Source organism: Nannospalax galili, unplaced genomic scaffold (assembly GCF_000622305.1).
Source record: "Nannospalax galili isolate Female #2095 unplaced genomic scaffold, S.galili_v1.0 scaffold1054, whole genome shotgun sequence".
Classification (NCBI taxonomy): Eukaryota; Metazoa; Chordata; class Mammalia; order Rodentia; family Spalacidae; genus Nannospalax; species Nannospalax galili.
The window spans coordinates 671,960-684,616 of record NW_008335006.1 but is presented as its reverse complement, the minus strand read 5'-3'; the positions used below and the strand labels follow the sequence as shown (position 1 = coordinate 684,616).

The 12,657-nt window shown below is 38.2% G+C and overlaps 1 protein-coding gene across 5 annotated transcripts in view; it reads left to right on the top strand.

The window, feature by feature from the left end:
* The window catches only part of Ankrd31 (ankyrin repeat domain 31), a 193,906-nt gene that overhangs the window by 162,153 nt on the left and 19,096 nt on the right, over positions 1-12,657 (top strand). For all 5 annotated transcript variants that reach the window (XM_029561906.1, XM_029561905.1, XM_029561909.1 and 2 more), the window contains one exon: positions 4,591-4,693. In XM_029561906.1, coding sequence (XP_029417766.1) covers positions 4,591-4,693 — 103 coding nt within the window. The remainder of the gene's footprint in view (positions 1-4,590; positions 4,694-12,657) is intronic.

The window sequence follows — 12,657 nt, the reverse complement described above, 5'->3', positions numbered from 1 at the left end:
AGGTTTGCCTATAACCCCAGCTGACCTGAAACTCACTATGTAGTCCAGGCTGGCCTTGACCTCATAGAGATCTACCCTCTACAGCCTCCTGAGTGCTGGGATTAAAGGTGTATGCTACGATGCCTGGCGAGACATCACTCTAATAACAATATTCATGATATTTTATAGTTTAAGTACTGATGTTCCTTGGTTAAATGAGCATGTAAGGTGTCCTATGTAGTCCAATTAGTTAGCTGGGATAAAAACAATTAAACAATATGTATATTTTACTAAGGAAATGGATAATTTCCTCATTAAAATAATAATTTTTAAAAGTAGTTGGTTAAGCCTTTAAGGCCTATAAAATTCTGATTTCCTTTAAAAATATTTTATTTTATGTTTCTATGTGTGTGCCTTGGCACAATTGTAGAAGTCAGAGGACTTGTAGGAGTTGATTCTTTCCTCCCACCATTTGGGTCCAGGAGCAGCAAACACTTTTGTTCATAAAGTGATCTTGCTGGAGAAAATATTCTTTTTCTTTTTTTCAGTGTCTTCATAATAATTTTTTTAGTTTCATACATTAATATTGTATTTGCATTATTTCTACCCCTCCCAATCCCTCTCCAGTTCCTTCCATGACCCCCACTCCCTCAAAAGTTCCTATCCTCTTTGATTATTATTGTTACATATACATACATCTATAAATATATATATATTTATATATACACACATAGATAGTACACTAAGTATATTTAGTGATACTCATATATACCTGTGTTTAGGGCTGCCCACTGGGATTACCTCTCAGGGAGCTAGTCCTTAGAGAAAACTGATTCTCCCCTCCTCAGTATCCATTGATTGCCTGTAGCTCTTCATCCTGAGGTGGGAACCCTGTGACATTTCCCCCATCCACCTTGGCATGTCAGCTGGTTTTGTCATTATGCAGATCTCATTAGATGACCACACAGTGAAGGTTTTATTGGTGTAGCTTCCCTGTCATGTCTAGAATACATTAACTAGCAGCAGGTGTCTTGTCCCTCTGTCTCTTACAATCTTTCCGCCTCCTTTTCCACATGTTCCCTGAGCCTTAAGTGTAGAGGTTGCATTATAGCTATATCAATTAGGGCTGGGCACCTCACAGTCACTTATTCTCTGCATTTGACCTTTTGTGGAACTTTGTTGTAGCCTCCATCTGTTTCAAAAAGAAGTTTCTTTCATGAGTAGTGAGAGGTTCACTTGTCTGTAAATATGAGACTATGTATCTAGAATATAGTAAGAAATTACATTAGTCTAGGAAAGTGTTAGAAGTAGGTTCTTCTTTAGGTTTGGCCTCTCCAACCATGTGCATTGGACTATGTTTGCAGTACCATGCATGGATTCCTTTTATTGAGTGGGCATTAAGTCCAATTGACAGCTGTTGATAACCCACAAAAGTGCCCCTATTGCACCAATAGAGATAATTTGCTGGGCAGTCATTGTTGTGGTTCATAGGCTTTATAGCTAGGTAGGACCATTTACTGTTTTTCTCCCTTGGCAGCTTGCATACTATCTTATGATACTATGAGAGCTAGTTGTCAGGGAGGAGGCTTCCAGGTCAGTTCTATCTCACTTGCTTCAAGTTCTGTATTTGTAATATGTCGTGTCTTTAGCAATAGGGTCTTACCTTCAAGTTCTGGAAGGCAATCACAGGCTGTGGCAATAACCTATATTATTTTGGGAGTCTCTTGAACTACTTTGATCAACAACTTGAAGGGAGGTTTCCCTTGCCTAGCACTGTGATTTTTGTTATAGTGCCTTCAACTATACACATGCACTCACATATATATTAAATGTGTATTTTTCAGTAGCCTTATGAAATAATGCACTTCCTTTTGGCATTCCATACCACCTAAGCATTACTCAACCTCTCTTCTTTCTTTCTCCCCCTGTATAGTCCTCCCACCTCCCTCCCCAGTTAAAGTTCCCCCTATTTCCCCATTTCCCCCTTGATTCCACCTGTCTCCTACTGTCCCCCTCTCAAGAGCTCCTTCTTCCCCTTTACTCCCATGATTCCTTTCCATTTTCCTGGCTCCTGCAGTTATATCAGGATATGTACTCAAACCTAGGGATTTGGAGCTAAGATCCACAAATGAGAGACAATATACAACACTTGTTTTTTCTGAGTCTGCATTCCCTCACTTAGGATTACAGTTTCTAGTTCCATCCATTTACCTGTACATTTCATGATTTTATTTTTCTTCACAGCTGAATAGAACCCCATTGTATAAATGTACCACATTTTCATTATGCATTCATCATTTGAGGGACATTTAGGTCGCTTCCATTCCTTACCTATTGTACATGGCTGTACAAGTATCTCTGCAGTAGGATGAGTCCTTTGGGTAGATACCAAGGAGTGGTATAACCAGATCATATGGAAGATCTATTTGTAGTTTTTTTAAAGAATTCTCACACCGGATGTGTGTGTACGCCTTTAATCCCAGCACTTGGGAAGCAGAGGCAGGCGGATCTCTGTGAGTTCCAGGCAGGGTGGGACTCAAAAACAAAATAAAACAAGACAAAACAAAAAAATTATCCACACTGATATCCATAGTGTCTGTACCAGTTTGCAATCCTACCAGAAGTGAGTGAGGCTTCCCCTTTCCCCACATCCTCACTAGCATTCGACGTCATTTGTTCTCTTGTCTTGGCCATTCTGACTGGGGTAAGATGAAATCTTAAGGTAGTTTTAATTTTCACTTCCCTAATTACTAAGGATGTTGAACACTTTTTAAGGTATTTCTTAGCCATTTTTATTTCTTCTTTTGAGAACTCTAGGTTCAGATCTATAGCCCATTTTTTAAATTGGGTCATATGTTTTCTTGATTCTTTGTTTTTTGAGTTCTTTGTATAGTTTGGAAATTAATCCTCTGTCAGATGTACAGCTAGCAAAGATTCTCTCCCACACTTTCCTGCACCTAAAAATTGTAGAGTGCTGCCTGTGCTCTCTTCTGACAGTTTCGGCATTTCAGGTTTCACATTGAGGTCTTTGACCCATTATTATTATTAATTATTATTGTTATTATTATATTATTTGTATGAGTGGATTGTCTGTATGTAGGTAGGTGCACCTGTTGTGCAGTGCTCTTGGAGGTCAGAAGAGGGTGTCAAGTCTCCTGGAACTGGAGTTACGGATGGTTTTTAGCCACCATGTGGGGTGCTGGGAATTGAGCCCAGGTCTTCTGCAAGAGCAGCCAGTGCTCTTAACTCCTGAGCCATCTCTCCAGCCCCTCTTTGATCCATTTTGTTCAGGTTGATAAATATGGGTCTAATTTAATTATTGTACACATACAGATCTAGTTTTCCCAGAGTCATTTGTTGAAAATGCTGTCTTTCTTCCAGTGTGTATTTTGGCACCTTTGTCAAATAGCAGGTGGCTGACATTGCATGTACTCATATTTGGGTCTTTTTTTTCCATTGATCTACATGTCTGTTTTTGTACCAATACCATGCTGTTTTTATTACTCTAGCTCTGTACTATAGTTTGAAATCTGATATGGTAATTCTTCGAGCATTGCTTTTATTGACTTTTTTCCCCACAGTGTTGCTTTGGCTATCCAGGTGGGTGTTTTTGTTTTTGGTTTGTTTTTTTTGTTTTGTTTTGTTTTGTTTTGTGTGTGTGTGTGTGTGTTTTGTGGTTCCATATGAATTTTAGGATGTCTTCGTCTATTGTCATGAAAAATGTTATGGGTATTTTGATTGGGACTGCACTGAATCTGTAAGTTGCTTTTGATAAGATGGTCTTTTCCACAGTGTCAGTTCTACCAATTCATGAGCTCAGTAGTTCGTTCCCTATTCTAGTGTCTTCCTCGATCTCTTTCTTCAAAGATTTAAAGTTTTCATTGTAGAGATCCTTAATGTCTTTTGGGTTGATATAGTCCTAGATTTTTTTAAGGCTGTTATGAATGGGAATGTCAGAAAAAGAAATTATGGAAATACAAGTACATTAAAACACTGATATGTAAACCTAAAACGTTATTAATGTGATCAGTTTGATCTAATTTCTTGAAAAGTACCATTGCTTTTATGGCTTAATTTATTTTAATGTTAATTTTTTTGGTCTTTTTGAGACAGGGTTTCCCTGTAGCCCCAGCTGTCCTGGAACTCACTATGTAGACCAAGCTGGCTTTGACCTCACAGAGATCCGCCTGCCTCTGCCTCCCAGGTGCTGGGATTAAAGGCGTGTGCCACCACACCTGGCTTAATGTTAATTTTTAAGCTATAAAGCAGTGGATGCAAGATTAATAGTTGTTGCAACAAGGGTCAGCAGGTTTTTCCTGTAAAGAGGCAAATAGCAAATAATACTTTAGGTTTAACTGCAGCTGACTCTGTCACATCTGCTCAGTTCTCTAGTAGTAGAGAAGCAGCCAGAGATGTTAAATAAATGATTCAATTATATTCCAACAAAATGTTATTCATAAAACAAAAGTGGAAGGCTGGACATGGCCAAGGGCTTTAGTATTGTGCCACAATAAGTGGTTTACAAAAAAAAATCACAAATTTTCAGGAAATAAATGTATTTACCTTGTATATATTGCATGACTTTTAAGTTCTGTTTTAAATTACATACAGGTAACATATCTTGGGAAGGAGCTTTTGAAATATGTTTCTGAAGACGTCCCTGCACCTCCAGAACCCAATAACACAGCTCAGCACCATCACCCATGTCTGCCAGGTATGTGTAGCTTAATATCTGTTTCTTAGATGTAGGGTAAAAACACCTAAAGCTACTTCTTCTGTCTTTCCCTCCATTGAGGTAAAATTCACAATCTATTCATTACAATTAACCACTTTAACATTAGGAATCCAATGACAGCATGTTCACAAAGTTGCACAACTGTGTAGTTTCAAAATACTTTCATTGCCCCCAAAAGAAACCTGCACTCAGTCAGCAGTTCTCCCCAATATCCACTCCCCTCCCCAGTTCAAGGAAGTTGCTTTCTATCTGAATGGATCTGTTTGTTCTGAATATATTATATAAGTGGAATAATGTAGTATGACCTTTTATTTCTACTTATTAACTCAGCATAATGGTTTTGAGGATTATCCACATTGTAGCATGGGTTTGTACTTTGTTCTCTGTTATGGCTAATACTCTATTATATGACTATCCCACAATTTGTTCATCCTTTAAGCACATAAGTTGTTTCTGCTTCTGGGCTATTGTGAGCGATGTGATGAGCATGCATATACATCTGAGTACCTGTGGGTATATGCTTAGGACTGGAATTTCTATATTGTATATAGCTCTAGATTTATGTTCTTAAAGAATAGCTAAACTGTTTTCCACATCAGTACAGCCATCTTACAGTCCCACAGTAAGAATCAAAGGCTTCAGGTTCTCTAAGCCCCCAATAATCTTCTGTTAGTTTATTTTCCTAGCCATAGTTGATTCTAGAAAAAGTTTTTAAAATGATACCATCTCATACAATTAATTTTCTTCTTTGAATCTATTCTGTAATCACCCTGGGTAATTGTCATTGAAATTACTCCTTTTTTTATAGTGAGGCTCCATATTTCAAACTGCTTTTCTTTCCTGACTTTTTACTTAATCTATCTTAACCTCTTAAGATCCTCCTCCATCTCAAAAAATAGCTTTATCATAATAGGCACGTGCTGCTTGGTTTTCTAAAGACGGCCCTCATTTTGGCAGAAACCTGGTCTGGGAGATCAGAAAACAATAAATGTGGAGAAGTTACAGAGATTAAGACACTAGAAAGAGTTCTTGAAGTAATTCATTGTGTTTGGTTTAATTGAATCTAGGTGTAAACCTTAGTAACCTGAATTCTTTTAAGTGACTCATGCAGCCAGCCTGACTGTAGATCTTGGATGACTAGAAGGACCATTTTGTATGCAGAAGATAATTTGATATTCAGAGGTTTACTTAGACTCCTAAGGGTGAAATTGCTAAAACAGTCTCAGTCTCTCTCTCTCTCTGTTCTTTCTCCCCCCTTTCTTCTCTCCCTTTCTCCCTTTCTCCCTCCCACATACACACACACATGCACACCCATACCCATTTGCAGGAAAGTCAAGCAAACCCTTTCTCTTCCTACTTTCTAACCTGAAGAGTCAAAGAAGAGCTGTAGGTTCTTCCTTACATTAAAAGGAAGAGTAATTCCAGGGAGCTGATGGGTAGTTACAGAAGTACTGTTTGGTTCTTGACCTCGTTTATGACATTTTCTGTTGTGCAGCAGCACCCCTCTGCCTATACTGCCTCCAACTGGATGCTGGGATAAAAGGAAGTGTGTTGTGGCAGAGGAGGGTAGCATAATGCTGGCTCTATCTGGTTTTCAGGGTTGTACCCTGCTCTTTCACAGATCACGCCCAAGTGTGAGGCTCATTTGTGAGCTTGCATCTGCTTCTCAGATTTTTTTTCTTCTGTTGCCTATAATATAGTTTCTTACTATTAATTTCTTTCCAAAAACCCTGATTTTCCTTTTCTTCAGATATTTTAGAAAATGTGTATGCTAATTTGAAAGCTATAGAGGTACCAGGGTGCCATCCAGCTTCTTGCTGCCTTGGTCTGAGCCTAGGAATCCACAGGCAGATTCCTGCTGGCCTCCTATAGACTGCTGTTGAAGTTTCGTTTGAACGTTCTTGATTAGGATTCTTTTGTGCTTGCTTGATGGTACCTGGCAGAATCCAATAACACTGCAAGTTAGAAAAATATAAAACTCTTTAATCCAACTACAAGAGAAGCATTCATGAGAGAATCATTCTCCCTCCCTGCATATCAAATGTAGTTATTGGAAATAAAGACATGGCTCTGACACTGTAGAGACCCAGTCAGTGTGCAGCCTTCATTAGCTCACCTCAAATCATAAGCATAACATATGTTTATGATGATCAGTCTTCAGAATAGTAACTTGAAAAGATAGAGTGCCCTTCATTTCAGTGCTGCTGACATGCTCCCTTTTCTGTAAAAGTATGTGTAATTGAGCAGAAACATCCACAGGTGCTTCTCTTTTATGTGGTTAAGAACTAAAACCCAGAGGAAGATGAGCGCTTGACAGCAGTGCCAATGGTGTTTATTTCAGCTCTTCTTTATAACTCTGAATTCTTTCTCACTGTACTAATCATAGTTTTTCAGTCAGGTATCACAATTAACATTCCTTTAAACTAAATCATAAGTTGGAGAATGCATGCATTGATTGGGGAAGAAAGATGTTTTTAAACCGAGTATTTGTCAAGTATCTGCCATGCCTGCAGCCTCTGTGAGGTCACTTTATACATATTAAATTGTTTACTGCTTTATAATAACATTTGGGTTTTTTTTCTATTCAGTCAAACGCACAAAAACAAGAACACTTAATACATTTAAAACCAAGTACTAAAGTCTTATTAGTTTTAAGAAACTTTGTATTAGGTTTCAGGTCACTCAAAGAATGAGGGCTTAAGTTGCTGTAAACAAGATACCTCAGGTCTCATGAGCTTCAGCAGAGCCTCATGGTAGCAGGAGTAGGCAGAGGAGGAGCTCCTTTGATGGTGACAAACAGGAAACAGAAAGAGAATACAAAAAGAGGCCAGAGACAGACACAGCACCCCCCACATACCCAGGGTACATCCTGGCAGCCTATTTCCTCCAACTGGCCCCACTTCCCACTCATCCATCACCTCCCATATTATGAACATATCAAGGCACTAATCCATTTGTTAGGTCAGAGCTCTGACTATTTAAATCTCTGGAAACACCATCACAAACATATCCAGAGGTTAATTTGCTAATCCTATAGACAACACCTAATCCAGTCAAGTACACAATGAAGATCAAGCATCATACCATTTGCTTAACTAATTGTTGATCATTTTGTTTGTGGTTAGAATTATGTTTCTCATTCTAAATTATTTTATCATAGAAAGATATTTGGGTTTTGTCCCTGGTTCCTGGCACCAGGAAAAAGTCCTTAGAGTTTCCCAAATGATCAGGGTAATAGGATTGTCTTCTTTCTGAGATGGATTATAGCTGGTCCCTAGATAGCTTAAGGCTAGGAGCTGGTCTCCAGAAAGACCAAGCCTTGATTGGAAGCTTACAACCTTCAGCCCCATCTTCCAGGCTCCAGGGAAGAGAGAGGCTGGAGATTGAAGTAATAGCTAGTGACCAATGATTTAATTAGTTGCTTTAGGCCTATGAAAGGCAGGTACATTGTACTAGGAACATATAGCAGAGCAAAGGTTCTTACCTCATGACCAGGATGGCCAGGAAACAATAGAGCAAGAAGGGTCTGGGATCCCACAATCCCCTTTGGGGGCATGTCTCCAATAACATAAAAACCTCTCTTTAGGCCCCACCTTTCAGAGGTTCAACACCATCTCTCAATACCATCATCCAGGAGTTAGAGTGTCAACAGAAAGGCCTTTGGATGACGTTTAAGAATCAAACTATAGCGCACACCTAGTTAGTGTCAGAGAGTTGGACAGTGGTTTGTATGAGGGGAAAAAAAAAAAAAAACCTCACATATTGGAAGACAAAAGTACCATGGGTAATTACAGCTCATTAGAATGAGAATGTATCTATAAATGTAATCTGTTATTTTCCATTTGTAACCAGAGTAAGCCAAGTTTCATTCCATAATCCTAATGAAATCTAGAGTGTTTAGTTTGTAAAGAACAAGTCCAGGAAGTCTTGAGTTGAAATTTTTACAATTAGAAATGAACCCCGTATACAAGTGTCAGCTAAGCACTGAACCTGATATATGGTGAAGCTAAGAGCTAGAGAGGTAAAATAGGTTAAATGAAAAGCACTTACAGATTAATGAGCCTTCAAAAGTAAGCCATCACCGAAAAGTAAAAATTTAATTATTTTGCTTCTGACCAGTTAAGTAAAAATTAAAACATTAGAAGGGGAAAATAAAGTAAAAATAAAAAATTTAACCTAACTAAACTGTCATATCATATTGAGGGATTAATTATGGCAACTAAATAATGTGAATTTGCATGCAGAATTATTCTGCCTAGTTAGTAAACCTAGCAATTCAGTTTAAGGATACTTGTAGAATATATAACGTTGGACACTATTACTTGAGGAAAATTTATTTCTCCTAACCCCACTCATGGGCATAGCAGTCCCTTAGCTGTACAGTCCTTGTTGGAAAGGAGGGGCAGAAAGACAAATTAGGCATCTACATAAATAGCTACTTTTCAAATTGTACTAAATGAGCTGCTATTTGTTCACAGATCTTGTTTAGGAAACATACCTCAAGTAAAAATAAAATGAAAAGACCAGTGGCTTTTTGCTCCCAACCAGGTGATTGATTGCCTTCACAAAGCTATGCATAGATGTCTTTGATGATGATGATGATGATTATTATTATTATTATTATTATTTGACCTAAGAGGGGATTGAGTGACTTCTCAAGATTCTAATTTTTCCCCTTTTTATTCACAAAAAATTCAGTGATAGAATATCATGTTTAATCCTTCACTAGCACTTTTGGTACTTAATTCCTTATACAGACATGTAAGACAAGAAAGGAGAACGATCTGAAGTAACTAGGAAGCCGAGATTTCTATTTTCTTTTCTTGATTTGATAATTCATTTATAATATTCAATATGCTGTTGTTTAATATGAACATAAGCAAAAGCCTTCCTCCAATCCAGTCTTCCTTGTCTTCTTCATGCCTCAGAGCTGGGAAGTGTCTGGGCCTCTGAGCATTATTCCCCCTAGTCCTCCCTACAGTCAATATGTGCATGCCACAGAGGAAAAAAAGAACAGCAGATATTGTTAGACTGCATAAACATCTTCAGGGCCAAGGTCTTATTCCTGGTACTAGTGTTTTACATATCAGCTTATACTGCTGTCAGTCACAATAGCTTAGTTTTTCTAAGATATATTCAGGTAACCAGTAGCATTTTCTAATGAACCCAGCACAAAAATCTCTTATAAAGGACATTGAATTTAAATGTTTAATATGTAGTATCTTAATCATTCTTCTCTTCACCCTCCTACTCCCCAGATAATTATCAGGGCTAAAGTGGAAGTGAAACTCTAGTGGTTGAAAATCTTCTTTTTCAAAGAAGAGCTTTTTATGTGTCCTCAAAGTCCTCTATTCTTTTCCCTTCTCTCATCATGACCCAAAGCTTAGTGAGAGCAATAATAGTTAAAGTGTAGACTGGGTTGATGGGAAAGCTTCTACTAAAATTCATGTTTATTGAACATTATGAATGAGTTATTAAATCAAGAAAAGAAAATCTGTTTCCTAACTACTTTGGATTCTTTCCTTTTCTTGCATGTTTGCAAAAGGATTTAAATATCAAAAAGTACTAGGCAAATAATGCAGTGTTATCAGAGAACAGAGATATATCCTGGATTGTTATTGGTTACTAAGGAGGAGGAGGTAAGGCACAGAGGGCAGAGAAAGTCTGTACCTACAGGCCCCACCTGGGGCTTGCACAAAGATAAAATGTCCAAAACTCAGCAACCAAACCCTAAAACCAGCAGAAATATGACAGGAATGAACCTGCATTGGGGTTCACAGAAAAGATCTCAGTTCTGGAGCTGTGTCTTTGGCTACTTTTCAAGACTAATTCAAAGCAGGCATTCCAAACTATATAAACATTTCTAAATTATTTATTTAATAACCACATAATTAGAAGAAATATTGACATATTCAATGACAATTTCAAGAGCATCTCAGAACTGGCTGTAAATTTTTAGGTTTACAGTTGAATTAATATAGTTGTACAATATTGTACTCAGTATAAACCACATAAGACATAAAATTGAAAGAGGTTTTAACCTTTCAAAAAGATCCTTGGCACCTGAGCATGGATATAAAGTCATGTGGTAGATGTCAATGGTAATACTTTTCACATCTAATTAACATGAAGCAAATTTTTATGATTCTTCCTTAAATATAACTTTTTATTTATTGATTTTTTTGGTGTGTATTTCATACAGAACATCCCAAAAAATTTTATTCATCTATATACCTACATCCCAAGTGACACCCTCCCATGCCCCCCTTCCCCCGCTGGAGCCCATATACTCTGTCATCCTTATTACTTACTGTCCACTATGTTGTCAGTGCCCCCAGCCATTCCCCAGTGCTTATCCATCTGCTGAGTCTAATCAGCCTATCTATAGTTCCTTGTTTTAGGAAGATCAGCTGTTCCTCATCTAGCAGCAATCAGTTGTCAATATTCCTCTAGATAACATTGGGGTCTGCTGTTCATTTTCCCAGTTCTATGCTGGGTTATTGTCTGGGAGTTTCTTGGGCCACCCTTGCCAACAAATCAAATGAAGGTATCTCCTGTCTGGCGTTGTTTCTTGTTATATAGCCTTTAGCTATACACATGGACTCAAAGAATTATTTTGATCCCTTTAATCTTTGGTTATAATTTCCTTTTGGGTGTTTAAGACCATGCAGTTGGCCCAGATAAACCAATTTATTTTTATTCTAAAAGTTGTTTGCGGATCTGTTCCTCAGGGATCACATGGGCTTAGGAGGAGCCCTTGGCTCCTTTCCTCTACCAGTTCCATCTATGTGAAGATAAGTCAAAGGTCCTGCTCTACCGTGAATGGCTTCACTTGGAAGCATGGAGGAAATGTTTCCTCTGTGTTGACCCTCCTCTTTGTAGACTGGACACTGGTTCAAGTCCATCTGGTAGGGTCTCCATGGCCTCCTTGATCAAGAGCACAGGTGACTCACCACAGTTATAGGACATTTTGAGAGATGTTCCGTAGTCTGCTGGAACTTAGTCGACCTTGGAGAGCAAGGGGCAAAAACTGTCCTTTAAGTCCCTCTGACAGATTAGTGTAGGCTAAAAGTATGGCTGTTAAACATCCAAGAAGATTACTTCAACCAGTCTAGTACTTTTAATTGTCATGTGCTATGTGGATAAAGCTTGGACAAAAACCAAATGTTCTCAGATAAGCATTGACTAGACATATATTATGTTCCTTGAGCTAGTTCTATGTCTAATTTGTCAGTGGGTTGTTGGACTAATATGGTTCCCTCTGTTTTTTTTTAAAACTAGCTAGGCATTATATATCTCTCACATTGTCTAACCCTTCCACCATGGTTTCCCCATTTAAAGTGCCCCCATTTTTCCCATTTCTCCCTTAATAATGCCTTTCTCCTCTAGTCCCACCTCTCTTGAGCTCCTTCTTTCCCTTTATCCCCAAGGTTCCTTGCATAACACTCCCTCCCCCTCCCCTTAAAATAACCCCGCTTTTATCCATATCTCCCTTATTAACACCTGTTTCCTACTGTTCTTCTCTTTCAGATTCTTTCTTTTCCTTTACCTTCCTGGTACCTTTCCATTATTCTGGTTCCTGTGGTTATGTCTGGATACAAACTCACTTATCAGGGTTTGGTTCTCGGATCCACAAATGTGGGAGAACATACATCGATTTTTTTTCTGAGTCTGTGTGTGTTCACTTAGTATAACAGTTTCTAGTTCCATCCATTTGCCTGCAAACTTCCTGATTTGATCTTTCTTTACTTCTGAGTAAAACTCCATCATTCATATAAATGAACCACATTTTTATCCACTCATCAGTTGAGGGACACTTAGGTTGCTTCCATCTATTAGCTATTGTGAAAAGAACAGCAACAAACATGGATGTATAAGTGTCTCTGCAATAGGATGAGTTCTTTGGGTATATGCCAAGGAGTGGTATAACTGGGTCAAATGGT